The sequence below is a fragment of the Gadus morhua genome, chromosome 15 (assembly GCF_902167405.1).
Source record: "Gadus morhua chromosome 15, gadMor3.0, whole genome shotgun sequence".
NCBI classification, from domain to species: Eukaryota; Metazoa; Chordata; class Actinopteri; order Gadiformes; family Gadidae; genus Gadus; species Gadus morhua.
The window spans coordinates 16093644-16120649 of NC_044062.1; the positions used below are offsets into that span (position 1 = coordinate 16093644).

A 27006-nucleotide genomic window follows, 5' to 3' on the forward strand; every position below is an offset into this window, starting at 1 on the left:
CGTAGAGCAGCAGACGATCGATGCTAGGAGTTTTTTTGATCTGTGTCCAGTGTGCTGTTCTGTACAGGGAGCAATAGGTGGGAGATATGATTTATTATTGCCATGGTCTGCTCGGAAGAAGATAGTACTGGCTTTGCAGAAGGAAAAAATGCTTATGCTGTTAATAGGGTTAAAATCTTAAAGTGCTGCAATTACTGTCCTCCCTCGTTCACCTTATTTGTATAACTATTCAGTGGGAGCCGTTTATCTTGGGTCAATGACTAGCTTATTCATGTCATGCTCTGTTTAGAGTAGTATTTGTTGAATGAACCCTTCTCACTCCATTTTATATTATTGTCTGTATGTGAATACAGGTCCCTCAAGGTTTCTGCCATCACACAGACTATGAGTGTACCCTGGTTTAACCACAATACAGCACAGCTATGTGATATTTACTTGCTGAGTGTGAGTCAATGGGCTCTTGGTTGGCTAACATCGCAGGTATTAAGTTGCTCCTCTCTAAGGGTATAACACTCTGTCTACTATTACGATCCTATATGAGGCTATTCCAACACACGCTCGATGCATCCCAGCCCAGACAGCGGTGGGACGGTGTTATCGTCTCAGGGGATCATTCCCACTCTTAGGGGAAGTGCGCAGATTCAAATTGCTGCATAGTGTAGTAGCCTGTGGAATCACAGCATGAGCTGAAAATGATATCCTGACATGATTTGTTTCGTTTGTTTCATTTAACAAGGTAGAGCACAGGTAGCCTGGGAAGGGGACGATCATTTTCTCTTTGCTCTGTTAGATTGTCTGGCCCCGTCCAGCAGACTTCGCCAAGGTTCGGCCAATCATAACCATTTCATAGTTTGGGTCGGATTTGATTCAATTACTGTACAGGGGAGTGCATAGAAGCATTTTTCCGGGAAAAAACAAGATGGCGGCAGTGGATGTGTAATGGTCTGTTGAATTCGCTATTCCCAGTCTTTATATGCCACGTATTACACATATGTTGTTTGTGGATTTAAATGATAATTTTTCATGAAAAGAGAACTACAATTTATTGTGAGCAAGTTGGATAATGTTTGGTTTTGTGTGAGGCCGCTTTGTTAACTACAGCTCTTCGCTGCTCTCAACGAGAATGATATATGTCACCAGTGCCACCACTCTGGTACAGACATGGTGATTTCTCCAAGGGGAGGATAACGGCATCGAAAGAGATGATAACCATTTGAAGTCGGGGCATGTGGAGAGTTTCAGTTATGACGATGGGGAGATTCTTTTTTTTTTTTTTTGTCGGTCTTGTCAAATACAAGACTTGTAGCCTTTCTCATTGTGTTTTTCCTCTACCGCCTTTTACTGAACAACGTGAAAAATAATCATTCGTATTCACAAACAACATATGTGTAATCCGGGGCATATAAAGACTGGAAAATATTTTGTTCTCTGCATTGAAACCAATTCATATTTTACGATCTCATAGGTCCCATGGGGACCACCGGAAGGGGCGGGAGTTACGAGCTCTATTGGTCGAGCAATATCAGGCTATCACACACCTGTACAGTTTGCCACAATTCCTCATGTCATACTCTCGCCGCGCTTATGCTACTCATGGTTAGTTTCTCTTCTTGGTTACCGCTACTTGTACTGTTCCACTTCTGCTGCAAATCACCAGAACACACCTATATTTAATATTATGCATTATTGTAATGAAGTTAAGTTAGTTAACTTTATTTTTCGACTAAGAAGACCCATTAATGCTTAGTGACCACTAAGCAGAACTAGGCTATATGACTAATTCACTTGTTCAGCCATGTTAGCTGTTTGCAAGAGTGGCCAACATGGGTTATTTAACTATAACATTCTACATCATATTATTTAACCCTAGAGCAAGTGTTTTCATGTCTCTTCATTACTGATTTGTAATGGCTAGTGTATTAGGGTCCAGTGGGTGACTAATCTGTTCTGACTATTACCAATTAGAGAACCTAATATACACCAACACAGAATACCATGCAGTCACCATCACCAAGCCTTTGTACGCAGTGAATCCCCCGAGGTAGGATCTAATCTGTGAGCTTGAGCATGTTCCAGCATTCATGCTTTTGATACACACACACACACACACACACACACACACACACACACACACACACACACACACACACACACACACACACACACACACACACACACACACACACACACACACACACACACCATCATTCCTTTCCCTCACACCTCTTCCACTATTCTTTGTGCCTGGAGCGAACACTGTGATTATGATTAATAAAGAAGGCCTCATTAAAATTACATCACTTTAGGATTCATAATTCATGTCAAAATATGACTGAAGATGGTTAGTGCCACAGAATAAATTAGACTTTTCTTCTATTTTCAAGTCACACGGTATCTCGCCCCTGGTTCATGTCGTAAACTATCCTAAATCCATTCTCTGGTGTTCGGTGTCAGAAATTATGATTACTCCATGGCTTTTTTACTTTGCCGATTCCTGCTCTGTGACAGACACATTTTAATGACCGATCTTTAAACTGCAATTTCTGTCTATCATTTCCTTTAACCATTTTATGTCAGCATGCTCATTCATTCCTATTCAGAGTTATTATTGCTATATCGCAATAATAACACTCTTACTGCAACTTTGAAGTACATCCAGGCGTAGCTTTGTATTATATATCATTCAATATTCAGGCCTTTGTTGGTTTTTTATCTAACAACCTTGGTTGTTCATGCATGACCCATACCTGTTTTCGTTGTATTCCCTTCAACAGAGGGTTTCTCTGTTAAAGGGAATACAAAGAATAATCTAAGCGTAGAAGTGCATTGTGTACTGTTAATATGTACAACTTGAATGTGTAGATACTTACCTATGTGTGGTACATTCAGTTGATTGTCTTTTACACCTATTAAGAAGAATGAATCGCAGCACATTTTATTAATGACGTCAATTTCCTTGCCTTTCATGTTCATCCTTCATTTCACAACCTAATTTATATACTGTAGTTCAACATTGTGCACATCCTGCAATATTTCCACTATCTAGCTGGAGCTGAGACTGTGAGACCTCATTAAATCACAACCACTCACTCTAAAGGCCACTCACTCCCACTCCTTGTTCCCCCGCCCACCTCGTCTAAGCCTTTAAGTTGGCAACTTCGGACAGGACAAAGACAGGTCGTTTCTGTCTATTTTCGTTGCCCTTTTTATATCAGTTGCCCCACTACACTGCTGCCTGCCATGCAGGGTGTATAACTTTGGGGGAACAATGTTTTTTTTGAATGAGCTAAGCACTTGAATTTCCCCTTATCATTATACTCCTTCTCTCTATACCTTCTCTTTTAAAATAACAGGAACCAAGTCATTAAATCTAACCAAACAAAGAGGGAAACTTTCCTCTACTACTAATACTACAAAGACTACTACTAGGTTATTGTCAACCAAATAATAGGAAAGGTCCACCCTTAATACTTCTCTTTTAGTCTGCACACGCCCAAGCGCGAGGATTCAACTAATAAACTTTGGAAGAGGCAGCACCAACAACAGAAGTCATGCCATTATAAAGTAAACAAATGTCCACCTCTGCTTGACTCCCATGAAACCCACTCGAGGATCATTGTGCCAGTTGTCACGGTAATCCGAGCTGCTATGTAGTGAGAAGGGAACGTGGGACGGGATCACGAGACACGAGCATCCAAAATGATTAAAAGAGCCATTTTGATTGAAGACGCTATCGGCCCCATCACTGGGGTGCCTTTACCGCGCCGGGCTCTGTGACTCATGCTGAGGAGGGGAGCCTGTCTAAATTCAGCACTCAATTAGAGGGTTATACCGTGCACACACACACACATCCGCACATAAACACACACATCCGCACGTACACACACACACACATGCACACACACATCCGCACATAAACACACACATCCGCACGTACACACATACACACACACACGGCTTCATGCCAATAGCCACTCATCCCACATGAGTCAGTCACACGTTAAAGGGACACCCTTGCAAGATATCTAGTCAGCTGCTACCCGACCGCCCAGAGTGTCAGCAGCTTCCAGCCCCCAAGAGGGCTTGGAGGAATGTCACCGAACTCTCAGCCACGCACCTTCATCCTCAGCATTTGCTGTCAAAGCACTTTTAGCATTCCTCGCTTTCCCCCTTTTTTCTTACGGGAGACAAAGCTGTTGAGCTCAACACGACTGAGAACCCGGAGACCGTACAGGAGCTGACTGACATCATTTCACTTATTTCCCCGACGCGTCTTCTTGTTTTTCTCCAGTTGCCCTGACCCGTTCCTCCGGGTTTTACTGAGAACAGCCACGTACCACTTAACCTTGGGTTCATCCAGATTGACTCTGAGGTGGCCCCTCCCTGGGTATCCTTTACGTCTTTCAGGCTAAAGGTAACCCTGACAACAAGAAGTCTAACAAAGGAACGGAGGAAGGCCAAAGAATCTGTCATTGATGAAGATAAATAGACCGCGCGGAGGACCCCAACCTTTTCGCTAGCTGGGCTGTTGCATGATAGCACATTCTGTCTGTAGACCAGGGAATAAAAAACATCACAATATGTGACGTAGAACTCCACTATTGTACATACATTCATATAATCAATGAAGAGAGTGTTGGAAGTCTACACAACCAAAGATGAGGGTGAAATTGATATTCTCAAGACATGGTTGTACAGAGCGGGGGGAAAAGCGTTGCTGCTTTTGATCATTAAATTCAAAATATACACTAAGAAAAATATTGATTGTAAGCTGACTTCATTTAGTTATATAGTACTGAAAAGTTAATGAAACTAAAGTATAGTAAAGCATAAAAATAAATAGTCTTTCGCTTTCTTTTGGTTAAGTAAATCTGTACTCTGGATGTACTGAGATACTGCCTTTGTCAGATGGTAATAAATATTATCTACATATGAATCACCTGCAAATGTGCCAGCAAAATATTTGTCACACTGACATTCCAAAGAAACAATTCACAGATGGATCGAACAGTCCGTTCTCCTCTGAATCTGAGTGTTGCTGCCGAAGCCAGACACAGACCTCTTGGTAGGTGTGTTGTGGTCTACCAACATCTACGCCCAATGGCACCTTGCACAGGGGGGAAGGCAAGCTAGCTAGACGCGTTGGCTAGCTGCAGCTATAAGCATGGAGAGCCTTTTTGAAGGTTGCAGTAGTTCGAGCAACATGAAACAAGGTGGATTTCCACCTCCGTACCACCACCACTCACACCCGGCGCACATAAAACGGGCCCTTCGTTTTTTGTGTTGAGTCCTCTTTTCCGGTGAATCATATTTCAAAGAAACCTCTCTGTGGACGGGATAAATCAATAATAGGACTGAGATCTAATTTGACCTGTTTGTACCAAACACAACTCGCCATCCAGGGTTTCCTTTTCCTTTTCCTTCCTGCTCATACAGGGATACATGACAAAAAAACAATGTTGTGTACGTTAGGCACCAAAGCATGATCGATTTAACCTTTTATCACACCAAGCAAATGAGCAAAGTAGCCTACATACATATTTGATTGTGTAGGACAAAATTTACAGTATTATGAAACCCAGACGTGTACTGGCCACAATTTGCTGACAGAAATCTTGCGCTTTCATTAGTGGGGAAAATGGGTCATGCTATCTGTTGTTGCTGTTATGTTATATTGTTATATCATATATCTTGAAATGCACCAGATATATATACTAAAAGCATTCGACACTTGCGTAAATCAGCACCTTGCAAACACAAATTACTACGCAGACACTTCAGAACCATGCAGGCACACATCAACACAGTTGATGTGTGCCTGCACGGTCAACCCAAAACCCAGCTCAGCTGGACAAAATCTTTTGGGAAACTGAATTGTTTACTCCTCTATGGGAAGCTAAAGACTACAAATTGTTCATTGAGTTTGTTTGTGTCAGCTTTCGCTCTGTGATGCACACAGGTGTGCATTCACAATAGTCCATGTGTGCTGCTAATCACCAGAGCAAAAAGTCATGTCTGGCTCTGTTCTGAATGGTTGTACGAGAGCAGTGAAGCAGCCGTCCGTAGCGGAGCCATGAAAGACACATGGGCGGGATGAGTCATCGCCTCCTGGCCCTAACGAGCGGCTGTGTAGTGCACATCTAAGGCAAATTGACAAATGCATGTTTCCAACGAGCGTGGTGCTCGGTCCATTCGATTAAAGTGCTTTCGCCCGGCATGGCAGAGAACTAGTAGAAACTGGAACAAGTCAAAGCCTCATTGATTGACCTTTAATTGTATTGGGAGACATTATCTAACCTTTGTCCTGTGTTTCCTGCTGTTGGCGGTGAGTGTATTTAACATGGACAGTTTTCGGAGTGTGTAATAATGTGACGTCATGTGATAAGAAAACGCTCATCCAAACGTTTTTTCCACATACTGCTGTTCTGTTACAGCCTCTGATTTGAGACCATATGTCCCGGGCTGGAGATAAGATGAATATAACCCTGTCGCTAACCTTGTATGCCATCCAAAGTTTTCAGGCAAAAGCTGTGCGGTAGGTAGGTAGGTAGGTAGGTAGGTAGGTAGGTAGGTAGGTAGGTAGGTAGGTAGGTAGGTAGGGGGGATTTAGCATCTCTGAAAGATCACTGAGCAGAGAAAAATTGTACAAGATCTGCCAACTCTTGCAGACAAAACTAGTAAAGATAACTCACTAAGCGCCAGAGGAGAGCTTGGAACACTTTGAAACTAGGACTCTACTCCCCACGTTGCATTGACCCTGCAGGCATCAGCAGGTGGTTCATGACATGTCATGGAGTTCATTTTTGGGGGTGCCTCGCACCCTGGTGGTGGGCCCCGATGGGGGCTCAGGCAGGGCACTGGCCCGTACTTATGCACTCCCTTGATCTCGCTCCCCCTTGTCTCCCCCGTTGCCGCCGACTGTCTGTGATGTGAGCTTAAGAGGCGTACCGCCTCCTAAACGAGGAGACGCTGTGAGTCAGCAGTGCAGTCCTGCTGAGTTCACATCCGCCTGTGGGGCAATGCACACACACACACACACACACACACACACACACACACACACACACACACACACACACACACACACACACACACACACACACACACACACACACACACACACACACACACACACTCTGACTTGGTTCTGCACAGACCTTTGCACAGAAGGTCAGTTATTAGTAGCCCGTGCCCTTCCTCTGCCCACTCTTGATATCCAAAGACGGCACAGTGACATTTTTGCAATGTCAAAAATAATTCCTCCATGTGAGGTTTAAGACGGACTGGCACTGGATTCCTTCGACAAGCTGGGGATTTATTTTCTTATCCAGTACATAACAACAACAACAACAACAGATTAGCCCTTCTGCGCAACGCAAACCTTCTGAAGGCAACGTGCCAATACACAAACCTATGGCTGGCTTACGCAATGAAATAATGACAATGTTTCGAGCCATTATGAAGGAATATTGAGTGAAAATTACTTGAAACTTGAACATTACCCGTGGGGGGGAAAAGCAAGACTTTATGCAGGACTGTGAATATATTTAATTGCAAAATACGGGTACAAATAAAGAAACCTGAACTTGGAGAAAACCAAATCTAATCATGTTTCTGCAGATGTGCACTGCACACCTTGCTCTGATACTCCTGGTAGTTGTGGGGTAAACACAACATCAATTAATTTAATTAAAATACCAAATGCTCTTTGAGCCAAGCCAAGAATCCAATTCCGTCAATGCCGTAGCCAGAATACATTTAAGAAAAACTCTACATATAATGATGCAAAACATGTATCTCCAAGTCTCCTTTTTTTTTGGGAAAAACCAGTGTACATCTTCAAGTACTATTATTGATTGGGGGACACATTGATTCTGCCCCAGCAGATGGCATTATGTTGGTTCATCTTGCATGAGCATCCTTTCTTAAGAGAAGATATGATGAAGATAACCCTAGCATAAAACTCTCCTTGGACATTAACATGAAAAAAGAAAAGAAACTATCCACATGACAAGTTACTTTAACCAACCAAGCTTGACTGGAGTAATAATCCAGGAAAGAGGAACACAAATAAAAGGTTACAAATAAATGTATTTATTTATTATAAAACTATCTATTCCCATTATCTCGAATGCTAAGCATTGAAGTACATCTTTGAGCAACGTGTAACCTACCATCTGTGTGTTTCAGCACATTGAACATTCAATGATATATCTTCACCCAAATCCAGGTGCTTCCACATATTTGATTTACTTTTTGGTTCTTGTCTTTTATTAACCATTCCTTTCCATATGGTTGAAAAAACATTGATGACTGAATGTTGCAGACTACTTCCAAAGAGTTATAGGTCCTACTTGCCATTCGCTTAATCTGTGTCAGTAAAGTGAAAGCGATTCAACTGGGGATATTCTGCCTTTCTTTGCATTCAACCCATCATAATCTCCAGAGGGCGGTTATCATTCTGCAAATAAAATAAACAAATCTCTCAAAAACACATGATTCTCTTTCTCCCTCTTCCCTTTTTCTCCCCCCTTTGCAGTAACCTTTGACCACTTCCAGATATTGCGAGCCATCGGGAAGGGGAGTTTTGGCAAGGTAATGTAGAAGAATTTCCCTTTCTCTTTGTGTTTGTGTGCTTCTGACTTTCTGTAATTTCTCTGGACCTTTGATGGCTCTCTCACTGCCGCTCTCATTAGCCGCATAGAGAAGACAGCGCCTGGGCTCCGTCAAGACACAGCGAAGGAGTGGGTAAACTGGGCCGCGAGTAATTACCGCTCGGCTCCCATCTCACACTGGGAGATGGATGCTCTCGACTTAATCACCCCCACCACCCTCTCACTTAATGATGTTAACTAGTGCTTATTTAAAGAAGAGCAACAACTATTTCTCTAATAATGGAGAGGGCTATGGAGGTGCCTTTGCTTCTTCGCAGCATCTAAGGAGGGATGGCGGCCTCTTCTTTCCCTGTTTTGATTACAGAGTAGCGATGAGCCTCCACACGTCACTGTGAGCAGTGTCTTAAAATATCAGCATGTGGATCTGCATATTCTTGTGTGCGTGTGTTTGTATGTGTGTTTGCGTGTGTTAGGGGTGGCTGATGATAATAATTTGTCATAAAGCAAATTGTTCAAGCAAATTAGTCTTGTTTCAAGGGCCATTATAATCATTTCAGACTACTGTTTATTATTTAGTTAGTTACTTGGTGGAGATGGGATTTGATAATTGACCTTTTGGATAACTATTTTCAATTAAATTGGAGTGCTTGTGAACTATCCAGACATGCTTGCGTGTGTGTGTGTGTGTGTGTGTGTGTGTGTGTGTGTGTGTGTGTGTGTGTGTGTGTGTGTGTGTGTGTGTGTGTGTGTGTGTGTGTGTGTGTGTGTGTGTGTGTGTGTGTGTACGTGCACGGCCACACGCTGTAGGCTCCCAAACGTGCACATCGGCAGTTCAATTCTCAAGCTTCATGACTGATATTAATTCATTACACTTCTGCTTGTAAGCCAATTTACTTCACTTTGCTACAATCTCATACAAAACACTTGCCTCTTTCATACAGCAATCCCTCCCCAGTCACTGGGATTTGCATTTGAATATGCAAATGAATGCGTTGCTGCATTTCCCCCAAGGCGGCTGTCACACGCTTGATGATGCTAAAGGTAGGCTGCAGTACGCTAGTAGCTTACCCACTGCGCGGTAGCTTCATCAACATGGAGCAGGGCTATATTCAAAGGCTCAAACTCCCTAGCCTGTTTTGGAGCGAAAGAACTGTGCTTTTGTTTCACCAAGAATTCCCTATGTTGTCAGAATCTCATATCGTCAAGGAAATAAAGGGAAAGACTCAAATCTAATAAATGTATTTTACTGATGTTTCAGATCAGGAATAGCAAACATTTTATTGTACATTTCCAAGTTGTAGTCAAGTCTAGATAAATGATGCATTGGGCATGCAGGGAGGGACCTAACCAAACATATGCAACTTTCATCAAACATTGACACACACACACACACACACACACACACACACACACACACACACACACACACACACACACACACACACACACACACACACACACACACACACACACACACACACACACCGTCACTCAGATTAATGCTATACAGTGTTGCCGATGGACGATACCCAAGTATTGAATCAAATTAGGGTCAAAGGTATTGTAGCTGTGTAACACCTTTTGTGAATGTGTGAAAACAATTTGTGTGAATACATTCAAATGTGTGAATGTGCAAAATATATTTGAACAAATAGAGTAATTTGCTACCCTGAAAATCCAGAGTTCTCGCGAGACCACAATTTGAATTTGCTCAGCGAGTCACTCTGGGAAAGAGTAATATACTCATTCCCCGATTCCCCTGGAACCGAACATTAAAGGGGACATATCATACCACCAGGTGTGAGTGTGATTAGCCATTACAAGCAGGTTTGAAAATGTGCAGCATTGTGACATCACAGGTGGGCGTGTCCACCTAGATGTGTGCTGGATAGATCTACCAGCCTACCCAGTGGACTGTAGCAAACGTTGCTCATCTATCCGTCACACATCTAGGTGGACACGTCCACCTGTGTTGTCACAATGCTGCACTTTTTGAAAACAGCTTGTAATGGCTAATCACATTCACACCTGGTGGTATGATATGTCCCCTTTAACCAATCACATCGGTGTATCTGATGAAGGCGGGCAAGAAGCAAGCTAAACGGATGACAACAGCGCTGCTACGGAATCAGTCAGTATTGCAAGATGGCTACGGTTGATCACCAGTTTTTTTAAACGGCTTTGGCCGCTACAATAAAAGAGTTCCACTCTGCTTTTCCTCTTAAAGAGGAACAGAAGACAGTGCTCATAGCTTTCCTTTGCAAGTAGGATGTTTTTGCTGTTTTAGCGACCGGATACGGCAAGAGTCTAATCAATCGGTTAGCTCCGCTGGTAGCTTAGCGTATGGGGCTCTGGATACCTCACCCCTTGTATTCTTCTGATTGGTCGTAGTGTTATCCAATTCCATGCAGTGATATTTTCGAATGCATGCTTGGTGCCGCCCCTCGAGTTAGGCCATTTTCATTACTTGTTGCCAGACCCTACAGCTTTCTAGATGTGGGTCTAGATTTCCAGGCTATTCATTTTCTGTTAAACATAAATCATTTGCACCTACCAAACACATCAGATTTCCAGTTGCACAAATATTGTTTCTGAAAAAAACCACGACTCAATTGTGTGTGGGAATCCAAAGTTTGCAACTATAATCCAAACCTACAGGTTCAAACCAATCGGCAGGTACAAAACTTTTGTCACACAATAGTCGATGGGGATGCTCAGATAAACCTATCATTTGAAAATCCAATAAGGCATATCAGTTCACCATCCAATTACGGAGCCAGCGGGGAAGAGATGTTTCAATAAAAAATGTTCCTTCACGATTCCAATACCTGATTTGAGTATCGGCCGGTACTGAGTATAGAGTTTCTATTCATTTGTATTAGAGCCCGACCGATGTAGAATTTTTAAGGCCGATACCGATACGAATATTTTGTGATTTAAAAATCCGATATGCCGATATATCGGCCGATATATATATATTAAAAAAAAATCTAGAAACGCGCAACAAAACAAACATTTCCCTAACATTGGTTATTTGTAGTTATCCTTTAAATCCTTTTCACTCTCAGCTAACACGTAACAACAACAAAACTGGACATGGTAGTAATGAATAAAGTCATGCTTATCGACTTTAGAGAATTGATGGGGATGTTCTTTTAATTGTTATTCAAGCAATGTATGTCTCGTGACAGTTGCCAACTTACCATGAACACACTTGCACACATGAACAACACCGATGATCTCCGTCGATCTCCGTCATTCACTCTGCCTAACTCTGGCTGACTGATTCAGCGGGTTTGGGCGAGAGAGTGTTTTTTTTTTTTAATATTCATTTATCGGCCATTATAAATGCCGATACCGAATAGTTTGAAAAATGCCTAATATCGGCCGATAATATCGGCCTGCCGATATATCGGTCGGGCTCTAATTTGTATGTATATTAATGCATTGTTTTTTCATCATATTATATATAATTTATATTTATATATATCTATCGATATTATATATAGTTTATTATATATATTTTCTAACCGCTGTATAGTGTCTACTACTAACCCTCTATGGATAGGATATGATTGCTATCATTTTTGTATGGCCCTTCATGAACATATGCACACAGCATCTAGCTCTGTAACCACTAATAGCACCTGATCTTATTAAAGGCTTCTCTTACGATGACAACAATGTAGTAATTGTCAGTCACTTCGGATAAAAGCCTCTGCTAAATGACAAAAAGGCAATGTCAATAAATGCAGACACACTTTTATTATCTTATTTGACTAAAAAAGTACAGGAATAAAAAACATTTGTTTAAAAAGCAGGCTTAATTAAGTGAAATAATATATTTAGATAGTAATGTCATAAAATTACCAACTTGTATTCCTGGCTGACATGGCCGGGGGTATCAGGTTGGCTATTATTGCTAATCTCCTTTTAACGGCATGTTAATTTTTCGGCAACATAACGCTAACATCACCGCTCTAGCTCGTTCTTGTTACCATTGCGGGACGAACGTTCTCTTAGTAGTGAGCTAAACTAATCAGTACAAGCATGTTAGATTCAGAAACTGAACCTCCATGTTCAACCTCCTAGAGACCCATATATCAATGTTTGGTTCTCAAGAGATATTTCAGTTATAATTAGACTATTTATCAGGAGTTCATCTGATCTTATTCATGAATGATCATATTTGAGTATCCAGGCCCCAGGCGAGCAGAATGCATTATAAAAAGGCGCCCCACTAGCACTGTGATTGCTGAAATGATCTGCCTCATTGGCTAGTCAAATTAAATGTTAATCTGAGCATCCCCATTGGCTATTCAGGCGGAAGGGTTAAATGTGGAACAAACTTTTTGTACCCATAGATTTGCATCGTAGCAAAGTGTCAAATGTGGGACAAAGGTTTTGTACCTGTAGGTTTGGTTTATACTCATAGATTTGATTAATTGCTATAAACTTCACACATACAATTGAGTTCTTTGAGAATATTATTTACCCACAAACAGTAAGATGTGTAGCTGCAAACCTTTTGATGTGTAACTGGAAATCTGTTTCTGTAGGTGCAATCCATTGATGTGTAACTGCAAATTAAATGTCACACAAAATGTTTTCACCCATTCCCATATGGTGTTCCACAGCTTCAATATTTTCAACCCTAATTTGTTTCCATACCAAAGCTGCACAGGATAGCAGAAACCGACTTGACCGTGGTGTGAAGAGATGAATACATGCAAGTTGTTTAATGCATAAACAATATGTTAAATAATTCAAAACAAATGTCCAGGGGAGAGATTAGCTGCAGTCGGTGGGTTACAGCAGACAGCAGTGCGTGTATAACCACAGTGCAACCTTTGCAGTCATCTCTCCACATGCAGACGTGCCATGGGAGTCCAACATGGAGTCGGTCCTCCACAAAGACAGAGGTCATCTCTTATGCCTTTCTCAAAAACCATGGGTTGCCTCGCTGGGTTGCCACAGCTCCTGAATACTGAATACTCATCTGCATGTAATCATGTATTGTGCGTGGCTGTGTGTGTGTTATGTTACAAGCATATGAGAGAGAGAGAGAGAGAGAGAGAGAGAGAGAGAGAGAGAGAGAGAGAGAGAGAGAGAGAGAGAGAGAGAGAGAGAGAGAGAGAGAGAGAGAGAGAGAGAGAGAGAGAGAGAGAGAGAGAGAGAGAGAGAGAGAGAGAGAGAGAGAGAGAGAGAGAGAGAGAGAGAGAGCCCCTCTCCCTCCTCCTGCTGTGTGGATGTACTTCATATTCTGTTGGCACACACAGACAAAATGGTCTGAGAATGTGCATTTGTGGAAGTGAACATGAAGGAGGGGTGTGAGGACGGCCTCTCTCCCGACAGGCGGTCACAGTGGCAGGCTGGAGATGACAGTGAGAGAGCATGTCTTGGCAGGGGTCTGTTGCTGTTTGTGGGAGGCACAAAATACTAATTTGTGTTAACGATACATTTGAGAAACTGTTGCCTGTTTTTCCCTCTATGTCCTGCTGTTCTTCTCTTTCTCCTCTTTGCAGTATTTTGTATTGTCTTGCCATGACTACTACTTCTACTACAACTACTACTACTACTCTCTCGCTCTCTCTGTCTCTTTGTCTCTGTTTCTTTATCCTTCTCTCTCAGAATGGCCCCCTAGGCTTGTGATGCATTTGTGGTTTTTGGAGTTAAAGTTTAGGATGGTTGAGCCATATATAATGGCAGACTAAATATAATTAACGGCTCTCTCTCCCTCTCTTTCTCTCGTTCTCTCTTTCTCCCTCTCTCTCTGAGCAATTTGTCTCTGGATGGTTATCTACCTGCCAATCAGTCTCATGTTAAAGTTCAGCCGTCCCTTTCCTCTCCTCTCGCTGTCTCTCTCTGCCACCTCCGCCTTCCTCTGACGCTGTATGCTGTTGTTCCACAGGGTATATTAAGCCCCTGGAGAATGGCTTGATAAGGCGTGTGCGTGTGCGTGTGTGTGTGTGTGTGTGTGTGTGTGTGTGTGTGTGTGTGTGTGTGTGTGTGTGTGTGTGTGTGTGTGTGTGTGTGTGTGTGTGTGTGTGTGTGTGTGTGTGTGTGTGTGTGTGTGTGTGTGTGTAAGCCAGTGACCCTCGTCAAGCCTGTGGGAGACACAGCGACAGTTCCTTTATGGCAATAGATGGATGAATGGAAAGGTGGATGGTTAGAAGGATGGAAAGATTAATGGACGGACAGACAGACTGACGTTATTATCACTTGTGTGTACAGGGTTGGCCTCAATGTGTCTAAATAGCGTTCGGTGAGATAGTGACCAATGCCTCAGAGCGGGTTTAGATGCATCACAACTTATTTCAATGGCATTTAAAGATCATAGTAATCTTTATACAGTCTTCCAGAAACGCAAGCCTTGGTGAGCCAAGCAATATACCAAATCCCTAGGCTGCATTGGAGAAAATAATCTAGAGAGAAAAATTGATCATCTAGAAAAGGGACCGTTTATTGTTATAGTCTCTGGTTTATTTTGAGCCATTGCAAGCTTGGTCTGTGGGGTATTTTTTGTCCCAAGTGACAAAGAACGGTGGTGTCTTTTCGTTCAGACTATTGCATCCTGCCTTTTCAGAAATGCAGAGGTGTACACAGAGATTGATAGAAAGACACATATTTTTTACATAGAGAAAGATGCATGCATAGATGCTGTATGATACATAGTATTTAAATGGATACAGAGAACAGCGTAGATTATATATATATATATATATATATATATATATATATATATATATATATATAGACATAATTATAGAGATGTTTATATGTATACAAAGATATGAAAAACGTCACTTCTGAATTCCTCCCATTATTGTTATGTGGTTTATGTCATATATACTAAGTGTTTAAGACCGTTTGCATCTGCTTTGTGTTGTAAGACGATCTTAGGGACTTATGTGGCTGACATTATTGTTGCCTGAAAAGCACCAACTATTTCATCATGAACCTGGAGGCAGAGGGGACATTTTAGAAGTGAAAATGATAATGAGTTTGGTGGACGACCCTGCCACATGCCACCAATGTGGCTTAACTGTGCTCATTCGACACCAGGCAACAGGTAGATGTTCTTTAAAGCCGTTTATTTGAGAGATAGCAAGATTTTAATATGCCAAGCAGGTGGTGAATATGGACATGTCCAAGCTCTACGCTTAGGGCCTATGAAATCCGCTTGTAGGACAGTAAAATTGTTCCCAGCAATAACTTTGATGATCAAACCATGTTAAAGGTATAATGTAATCTAGTCCACATGCAAAAATGTCTCTGCCATGCAGGGCTCCGTGGAGAATGAATCAAATGAGGCGTAGAGGAGCTGATTTTTTCAAAGGATTCGCAAGCCTTTTCTGTTTGATTGATAACACCGATAGGCCTGGAATGATACCGGGCGCCTACTGATGTGGAGAGTTCAAGCAGGTGTCATCATCCAGTCCCAGGCCAAGTCTCAGCTCAAGTCCCAGCTCAAGTCCCAGCTCAAGTCCCAGCTCAAGTCCCAGCTCAAGTCCCAGGCCAAGTCCCAGGCCAAGTCCCAGGCCAAGTCCCAGGCCAAGTCCCAGGCCAAGTCCCAGGCCAAGTCCCAGGCCAAGTCCCAGGCCAAGTCATGTATCTATGGTGCCTTGTGGGCTGAACAACGTTGCCACATAGCAGCACTTCAAAGACCAAAACCCCCTCAGGATCTTTTTTCATGCGTTGTAAGGATAGTTTAAATTCAACAGATTTGAGCTATCCATATCAGGAGGGAATTATAAAAAGTGTTCATGTCACTTTGGGATAATAGCTGAATACCCATCACGCATTAGCATTAGCATTACAACAGTACTTAAGGACATAAGAGGGGGTTTCTTCCAATGTCGTTTGGACGGCTGTTGGCCAGAGGGACACATCAGAAGGATGGAGCTGCTGGGCTTTTCTTTTGTGTCACTTGTTTAGCTCCTGTTGAGTTGTCATGTGAAGCACGTTCTAACGTTCGTTTGGAAGTGCAACACAAAAAACGATATGATGAAATATTATCGTATCCATTATTAATCCTGAAGTCAATCTACCATGTGGATGGTCGATTTAAACCCAAGAGTGGTTTTGAGTGTTTGTATGGTTTAATTTGTATTTGTTTGGTGTTCTTAGTATATTTATATTGGTTGAACAAAAATATCAGGCGGAGTTCTATTGGAATTTCAACGATAAAGGGCCGATAGTCTCTAGCATATAAATAACCACATCATTTGCAGGCCTAATACCACTAGATGACATCAAAACAATCAGGGTTCTCCCAAGATAATGTCACGGTAGGACCACCCAGCTCCTTTTCAGCACCACTTGTTATGTGATGCCCTGCTAAGAACCCCTGCCTCCCAACCCGACCCTGTTTCAGGTTGCTCTGCTCTGAGGCGCGGGTTCTCAATGGACGACCATGCCTTCATGGTGCGTCACGGAGCTGGCACAAGTAGTGGCTCCCAGCCGCTTGTAAACTACAGTTTTTCCGCCACCCTGACGGCAGCAGACACTGGCCCGAGCTCAAGACATCCAGAGGAATGAACCCAATAAAGAGAGCAAATTACTCCTGCTCTCCGCCGATGACATGTTCATTCAAGCCTGAAAAGTGTGTTTGCCTCGTTCGCCTCAGTCACCCTTTTTTCCCCGCACAGCCTCCCCACCAGTTAGTGCCAACCAGTGTAGCCGAAGTCGTGTGTGTGTGTGTGTGTGTGTGTGTGTGTGTGTGTGTGTGTGTGTGTGTGTGTGTGTGTGTGTGTGTGTGTGTGTGTGTGTGTGTGTGTGTGTGTGTGTGTGTGTGTGTGTTCGTTCAGATATGCATGGAGTTTTTCACTTGCACTCCATTTCAATCACTGGCCAACCATGTTACACTATCACGCTTGCTCTCTCGCACAAACACACCCACACATACAAGTTGAATTGAACAAAGTGATGGATGTCAGTGTTTATATTTCCATTTTGGTGCAGACAAAATGCGTAATGTTACAAAGTACCCCTCTCGCCCTCTCACTCTTTCCCTCAGGCTGTGGTCCTCTATCTTGTCTGTCCATGTGTCTGAGCCAGAGGCTTCTTCTGATCCACTTGGCTTTTACCTGACCTAGAAAACACACACACACACACACACACACACACACACACACACACACACACACACACACACACACACACACACACACACACACACAGTCATCTTGCAGTGTCCTGACTAAGTCCACTAAATGTAACATCCATGGTCCGTTTTTAAGCTCCTGCTCTGTGGTAGTCCCAGTAGCAGCAGCAGCAGGCCTGGTGACAACAATTGATAGGGCCGCTAACTATAGAAGAGCGGCTTGGCAGGAGTGGAGGAGGAGGAGGAGAAGAGGGAAACCACACTGGATGCGCATCTGGAACAGGAGAACCGGTAGCAGAGCCTTATTAACATACCACGGATCACACGGAGGCTTGAGCAACATGAAAGCCTTTTGATGCTGCATGATATAATGACATGTACAGTTAAAAAGCCATCTCAACGGGATTCTGAGCAGAGGTTAATAGTATGGCGTCATTCAAGCAAATACCTGATCCCAGTCCAAGGGATGAGACTGTGGGTGGGAGTTAGACAAATATTACGGTCGGATGGGTAGAGGTTTAAATACGATCCCCATGACGACCGGTTGGATTTTGTGTGTGTATTTGCATGTGTGTGTGTTTGTGTGTGAGAGAGGAAGATGATGTTTGCTACCAATGAAATCCCCTCGTTCATGAACTTAATAATTTATGAGGAGTGTTGAATTGATGTTTATTAAAAAACATCATAAAACAAATACTTCCTTGAATTCTGAAACACTGAAATCGGATTTTGGGTTCCATGATGTAATGGAACATAATATAATATAATTTAAAATCGAAATATCATGTGAGAATGTCAGATGTTTACATTTGTATGTCCTCATTTCCTTGCCACATGACCTCCCCAATCGTATTTCCCGTCCCTCATTTCCTCTCTCATATTAAGGGATACAGGGCTAAATAAATAATAAAGAACAAATAAAAACCTTTAAAGGGAACCGTCTTATCTTTGAACCCTTCATTCATAGCCGGGAAATGATTTCCACAGTGGCAGGTGATTCAAATTCAATTTGAATAAAATTGAAAGAATCCCCCGTGCTCAATTAGACTGCTGAAAGATGCATAACCCACGGGGTCAGCCGAGACCGCCGCTGCCCCGGGAAGAAACTCATTACTTTCCTCCTGTTTTATCCCATTGACTTTTAAAGGTAAAAAAGTGATAAAATGGTATTGTATTTCTGTCTTCTGTAAACTTGCACGACTGCATATAATGTTTCTTGCCATTTACTTTATCATCAAATTAGGAAGGAAGGATCAGCGTAGCCACCTTCAAATAAAAGAACAAATCAGAAGATGGATGATGGTTGTCTTTGCCCCCTGACAGTGGCGCTGCTCTTGGCATTAGCATGCGGTCACCTTCAGAGTCTCAGTGGCGGGCCGCGTCCATCAGGGATGAATAAACCAGGGTCAGAGCGGGACGGGTCACACCGTCAGAGAGGTCACACCGGATCGGGGGCATTTTCTTTCCTCGTTTATTTTTTTTACATTTCAATTTAAACTCCATGGGAGCTGAATTAATATTTTATTTGAATCTTGAATGGGGCCAGGATAGCTGTGGTTGGTATGGTTAGGGTGCTCCCAGGGTTAAGGGTTCTGAGATTTGACCCCCAATGGGTTTAGGGTCTAGCGGTATAAGCATGCTTTATTTTAATGATGTCAACATTTTAACTCAAAGTCTCTTTGCATAAGAAGTATGGATGGTAAAAGTTAAGATGAATAAATAATGCGTAATTGTAAAAACCTTTGTACAAAAGCTATTGTTATGGTCATCATTATTCACGAATCACCAGTATTTAATGTTTAATTATTATTATACTTCATGTAATTATTCCCCATAATCCTTGAGACCAGTGCTCTCTCTCTGTCTCTTTCACTCGTTCACTCTCTCACTCACTCACACACTCTCTCTCTCATTAGGCTGCATGGATGTACATCTGTAATGCCCTCCTCGTCCCTTGCCTCTCCCCTCTAGAGGCGGAACTAATTTCATGTGTCAGTCATGCTACGGCCCCACTCTCCCGCTTCCGGATCCAATTAAGGAGATATTCCACCATTAACCAGCCGGTAGCCAAGGTGTGTTTTCCGCCTGCTGACTGCCAGCAGTGACGCGTATTTGCAGGGGGATGATGGTGGAGGGGGTATGTTAGGATTCGGCCTGAAGATAAAGGGATGTGGTGATTAGATTACCCTTGTCTTTTTTAACCCGGGTTCATCTACAGTGAGTGTCTTAGAGGATCCGTCATTGTTGTGGCTGCGTAGGTTTCTGTCAGAAGACACCGCACCTAATTAGGGCTCTTCAGTAGACTGCGTTTCTCTTTGTTGTTTCCTCACGACACGGTCGATGACAGGCGTACGGGATGTTTTCTTGCGTTGCCTCTACACTTTCATTAGGGCCATTGTCCATTTCTCTTTTGTAATAATCACTTGTATCCAAACGGGCTAAGAACAAACCAAGACCAGAAAGCTCCATAGAGTTCCCCCAGCTAACACACGGCCCAGCAGTGGCCCCGGGCTCCAGGTGGGTGGGGACCAGCGGACGCCCTCATCTGAGGCCCCGTGCCGGCCACACTCAGGTTCACACGTCCACGCTTCATTGCTCCTTTGAGCCTGTGCACATCAAATACCTCCCCACCTCTTACGCCATCAGCCATCAGCCAGATCAATACATCTGTGTGTGTGTGTGTGTGTGTGTGTGTGTGTGTGTGTGTGTGTGTGTGTGTGTGTGTGTGTGTGTGTGTATCCTTGGGAAAATCTTTGTGTGTGTATTTATGAAGCAAGTACATGCCATTTAGTGTTTGTGTGTGTGTGTGTGTGTGTGTGTGTGTGTGTGTGTGTGTGTGTGTGTGTGTGTGTGTGTGTGTGTGTGTGTGTGTGTGTGTGTGCATGCGGTTGTGGCTACCTCTAAAAGGTCTCTTTACCGGAGATAAACGGGTGCCATGGGCAGCTGGTAGTGGGAGATTACAGCCAACCTGGTGACAGAATCTCACCCCTGGCCAGAACTCACCACTCTCTGCCTCCCGCACGCACGCACGCGCACACACACACACACACACACACACACACACACACACACACACACACACACACACACACACACACACACACACACACACACACACACACACACACACACACAGAGATACATACACATTCACACAGACAGTCCTGGCCAGACACAATAGGTTTTGGGGACAGTACCCAGTGAGTTCCAGCACTATGAAAAGGTCCTTTTCTGTTATGAAGATTAGTTTATGACATTACCATATGAATGCATTGTGCTACCAGACTTCTCGGCTTCTCGGTTTATTTTAATGAATTCATTCATGTACTTGTTATTTTAATCCATGGAGGACTGACACCTGATAAGCTTATGAATTCATCGTTATTGCAATATCTTTCTTCTGATTGGCCGATGACGAGTCAGATAAGGTCACCTCCCATGCAAACTACAGGCACCTGAACGGCTTCCACCAGGGGACCTGGGATGAGTGCTGGTCTCTAACTCAATGTTATCCTTTGATGTCTTGACGGGTCGTTTTTCTGGCTAGATATTTAATCCTTCATTTGTTTGATATGTCGCGATACTTCATATTTATAGTGAAAATGAATTACGATCAAAATACGGAGAAACACAAGGTTTGATACCATTGACTTCTATTTACTGACCCCCAGACTGACTGAACGGTGTTGTAAAGCGATACGCATAAATTGAGGAGAAGCAGATACAGAAAAAAAACTAGTGCTAATAACAGGGGATTACATGTAAAAGGTAACCGTGCCCGAGGATGATGGTCTGAATGTCTTAGTATTCTGGGATGATTGGATTAATTTGGAACACTCTCTGTTCCGACCATCAGTTGGTATGGTGATTCCATTCTATTAGCTATTGCAGCTGCCATCCTGGGGCGTTCATGGTGTTAAATGGAATTTCCCATTGCCTCTCACTGAGAGGAGAAGATAAAGGTGAGAAGATAAAACGCCCAACTCAAAGTGCATAAATTCCATAGAAGCTTGACTATATTGCGTCTCTATGGGTAATCAAATTAATTTATCCACAGTTGTGGTAAATTATTGATCATGGCATTGAATTGCCTATCTTCAGTATGGATTTATAAATAGAGCTAAATAAATTCGAGAAGTATCCTTACAGACTGTTCATGAGGAGTTGGTGAATACGGCATTAGTTATTCTCAGCTTCTGCCTCAGGCACCTTGGAACACCTTGGGTGACTTTATCACTCTTATCCATCACTCTATCTGTTCATCACTCTATCCAACGATCTCTCTCTCTCTCTCTCTTTCTCTCTCTCTCTCTCTCTCTCTCTCTCTCTCTCTCTCTCTCTCTCTCTCTCTCTCTCTTCCCCCCCCCCCCCATTGTAAGGAAGGGTTAAACGTAGTAGTACAGGTATCCAGGTTCTCTCTCATGCTCCCCGTACTCATTGGTTCGCCGTCTGTGCCAGAATTTCTGTTCTTATTTTTTCTCTTAAGTTTTATTCAACTTCTAGCGCAGTGCAGATGGCTAGGTCTGACCTGGCGGAGGAGAGGGGAGGATGAGAAAGTGGGTCTGTGTCAGGCTGGCCCAGGTTGACGAGGAGGATAAAGGAGGTGTGAGGTGTGCTTGTTGGGTATGTGGTGTGTGTGGGGGGGGGGCATGTTGGAATCAGGGCACGATCTTCACTGTAATGGTGGGGGCTATTCCTGTGTGTGTGTGTGTGTGTGTGTGTGTGTGGACAGGAGCAGTGAAAGATGGGAGTAAGAGACATTCACATCAAGAAGGAGTACAACCCAGTTTCAGGAAATGCTGCAAGCTAGAGCTCAGTGATAATTCAATATTTTCCTGTAAATATCATATACAGCCTATAATATATTGAATTATGGTGATGTGATATGCTGCAGTGCTCATCACAGCACGAGCTGGTTGGATATATTATGTATTGTACATTTTATAATCTCATAATATGGAATAATTACAGTGCAATGAACCTCAGGTTATTATCAATCGTTAACATGGGGTGAATGATTAAATATACCCCGGGTTTAACGATCATTATTTGGAGAAGATATGTAGGGCTGAAATGTATCCGTACTTTCTGTCCTACGAACCTTAAACTACACTGCTGTGTGAACGAGGATGGTCTTCGTCAGCAAGGTCCAATCAATGCCCCATTGGGCAACAATGTTATGAAACGGATCGAAAAAGTCCAAAGCTGAATTGGTGGTGGATCATGGCGGGCGAGAGAGAAAGTGAACCAAAAAAATTGTAAGAGAGCGAGAGAAAGAGACAGAGAGTAATGGCTTAAAGAAGGGAAGGCTGCCAAGAGCTCAATTCAGTTTTCGGCGCTTAAAGGGGAAACTATCAGCACAATTAAAGCAGGATGTGGGCTCACTGAGTCCTACATCACTCTCGGTGACCCAGTTTAAACCGCTCAACTGTGCTGCTGCTACTGCTCCTCAGTACTCTCACTCAATTCACATTCTTTCATTCTGTTAAAACAAAGAATGAATTAAGTAATGAATGATGGATTTCTCTTTTGGGGTCACAATGTCCCTCACAGTGATGTTTAATTCAGTTAGCTGATGGGGTTTTGCCGCATCCATCGGTGTCCTTTGATGGAGGCAGGTGCTCTTGTCCATACAGGGGAGGGCCACTGAACACAGTTGCCTTCATAATGTTGGGGCTCTTCTCTGCACTTTATTGCTTTACTTAAGTTTCTTTTGATTGCTTACAATTAGCAATTATGCAACGTTTTTTATTATCTTTGATCTCATTTAACTTGTTAACAATCGACATATGACGCTTGCACCACACAGCTCATTAACTCACTCATTGATGTTTAACGCACATAAGTGCACTTAAGGATAGGAAGTGTAGGGCCCAACATTAACATGCTAGGTATGCAGGTGTTTCAAGAGTGATTGGACGCTGAGGCTGGTTGGGGCTGCACACCTGTTGTTAAACCAGCAATCACCACACACACACACTCAGGGAGAGACCTCCTGCACAACAACATTGAGCAACAGCTCACATATCATCGTCTGCAAATGTCTACAATAAACCGGCTTTCATCATCGCCACCCTGTGTCCTTGTCTGGAGGAGCCCAATAAACACCACTTACGTGGAGTGTGGCAGCCACCTAGGTGGTGCGTAGCGACCGACATCATGACACCCTGGTAAGGTCAATGGCGTGCTTCCTGTGCCATGGTACATAAACGGAGCAGAGCCATAATCAGTGTGGTGAGCGACAACTGTGTTTGTTCTCTGTGTGTGGCGGGTATATTGTAGGTTCCATGGGGTGTTCACTGTATGCCTGTCAACACAATGCACATGTTATTCCTCTGACTATGGCTATAAACTAATGCTGACATTTGCGTCCGTCCGACCTTTAGTCAGCGAACTGAAAAGGTGAGCTTTGACAGAATCCCATTTGAAAAAGTCGTAAAACAAATAGCTACTTGTGTGTCTCAGCGGCAGGATTCACGCGGATACATTAGTATCAGTGAATATGCAGTCACATCACAATGACTGGTTAGGCCTGGACATTACAATAATGATTATTGTAACCTCACTAGTGTCCTCCACTACAGCTTACCTTTAAGATAATTTAAGCCCAAAACAAACACTTTGAAAAGGACCAATAAAGAGATGATTTGTTAACGTGTGTGGTTTCTGCCAGAAGTGTAAAAAAACACCTAAAATCATGTTTTTATGTTTTATTGTTCAGTGTCCTAAAAATCCATCAACAGTATAGGGTGTGCTTCCAAAAACAGTGATGATCAACGCATGTCTGGTTGAATCCTGTTCTTTTCTGTACATCTGAAGATATCAGCCAGACTGGAGTTCATGGAGCTGAAACCTGTGGCACACTCAAAGCACGAGACTGCCATGTCATTACCATAACGTTTGCTCATCCCTCACACAGCAGGGGCTATATTGGGGACCCCTATGGCACTAGCAGCGGGATCGTTAATGGAGGCCATCTCCCACTGTCACAACCATTCTGTAATGGTTGCAGACGTGTAATGGTTGCAGACGTGTAAATCTTAATGCCCTCAATGTAAATGTAAATGTGTATATGTGTTCACACCGTTGATATGTATCTACAACAAAGATTCCAAGACTAACATCTTTCCCCCATTGTTTGTCTTACCTTGTCTTTATTTCTCATCGCTCTTTTCTCTCCCTCTCTCCTCTCTGTTCTTCTGTCCTTGCTGCAGGTTTGCATTGTGCAAAAGAGAGACACGGAGAAGATGTACGCCATGAAGTACATGAACAAGCAGCAGTGCATAGAGAGAGATGAGGTCCGAAACGTCTTTAGAGAGCTTGAGATCCTTCAGGAAATTGAACATGTTTTTTTAGTAAATCTCTGGTGACTATCCTGTTTTTTTCCACTTTATTAATACACTTTTGTGTGGTATGCACGGCCTGTGTGTCGGTTGCCTGCTTTGCCTGTGCTTGTTTGTTTGTGTTTGTGTTTTGTGTCTGTGTTTACCTTGAGACGGCGCTGTCCTCTTAACGTACGTTATTTGTTTGTTTACTTATTTGCTCATTTGGAAACAAATGACTAAACTGTTTCTCAGGCCCTTTCCGATTCCGGGAAAACAAACCACAGTTGTCCCAGAATCCCAGCTGCTACTATTGTGGTGAAAATGGAGAGACCCTTTCCAGAAACATACATTTTACATTTAGATACAATTCCCATATTCACCCAGCACAATCCATGAAAAACACAGCGGATAATTACTGGGCCTCAGCCAGCCAACGGAAGCCCCCTCTTTATTATTCAACACCCCTCCTGTGCATTAGCACATGTTTCTGTTGGCTATTGCTGACTCAGTGGGGCATTCACATCGTGTTAGACTGAGGCACTTTAGTCCCTTGTAACTGGTTGAATGATATCGCATGTCGGTAACTCTGTGGTGGAGTGATTACCGCAGAAACATGTATGTTATCAAGTGCCGTGATAAATATAGTCACGAGAAGAGGCAGCTGGACCTGGGAAGGCGTGCTTTTTGGAAGTCATAAAGCCCTAGATTTAGTCATTTATAGCGTTATATCTAGGGTGTAATAGTTAAAGCTTGCTTCTAAACTGAAATGTGAGCTACTTTAAACATTCAAGTGACTTCTAGATCAGATGGCTAGATCAAGTGTATTCCCTTTCATATTGAAATAGAATACACATGTGTGTCGGCCTGTGCTTTCGCTCTGCAATTGTCATTTTTCAAGAACATTTTTTCAGTGTTTGCCTTGCCCTCCGGAACCGTGCCTCTCTCAGACAGACGTCTAGTGACTGGGAAACTAAGCAGCACCATAGCAGCTTGGCAACAAGGTTCACAACTTTCATATTTCCTCTGTGTCTTCCAAATAATACATTGCGCCTTTTCAAAATTCACACATTGTGATAATGTGGAAAATACTAGAAAAGTATATCTCATACCCGGCAATACCAGCAGCTGTTGACTCTTTGACGAGTTAATATTTGTCTGTCCTTTATTTGGATATCATTCAAGCAGACTCCAGTTGATTATCTTGTGTGTGCATTTTACCTTTTCCTCAGGGCCAGCTATGTTTGAACATAGCTGACCCTGTCATTGCTGTGTGACAACACAGTTGTGAGTAGAGTTGGCCGGGTGAGGTGTGTTTGCCTTGGACATTAGGGCCAGGCTTCCCCCAAAAAAAGAGAAATATCTTCCGGGATCCAATGGGATATGGGAATCGAATCACGGTTGTTGGTGTCTGGTATGACAGGGTAAAGTGACAGGGTGGCTGTCTCTCTGCATTGCAGGAAAAACTGAACAGTGTACATGACACAATAGATCCAGAACCTGCCATGGTGTCACACAATGTGCTTGCTGTTCTATTGCAAGCTTGGAATCATAGGAAAACACGGAGGGAAAATCAAGATGGAGACATTTCCAGGCTGGATTTTATCCATCATGTTTTGTACTAATTCTTTGCCAAGTTGCAGGCAGAGGCTGACCAGATTTATAAGAGTATCTTTGTTCCCATGCTGTGAATCTGGATTATCTATCTTGGAGCTTTGTGTAGATGATCTTCTCAGCCCTATGGGCTAGGACGCGGTGGTGTGGTGGAATATTTTTTTCCTCTATCTGATTAAGGAAGAATGGAATAAATTGATTGAAAAGCAACGCTCATTATTTCTGCTTCAGTCACCGTGCGCGTATGTGCATGACTACGTTATTGTGCGGTGCACTCAATTACATCAAGGCAACGTTGGTTTCATTTAGTGTGCCCGTTGATGCGATGTCCCGGCTTATCGCGTAATAG

General features: G+C 43.0%; 1 protein-coding gene across 1 annotated transcript in view; it reads left to right on the forward strand.

The window, feature by feature from the left end:
- stk32c (serine/threonine kinase 32C) overlaps positions 1–27006 on the forward strand; it is a 63462-nt gene that overhangs the window by 11749 nt on the left and 24707 nt on the right. The window contains exons 2-3 of the mRNA XM_030379527.1: positions 8540–8595; positions 24936–25087. Coding sequence (XP_030235387.1) covers positions 8540–8595; positions 24936–25087 — 208 coding nt within the window. The remainder of the gene's footprint in view (positions 1–8539; positions 8596–24935; positions 25088–27006) is intronic.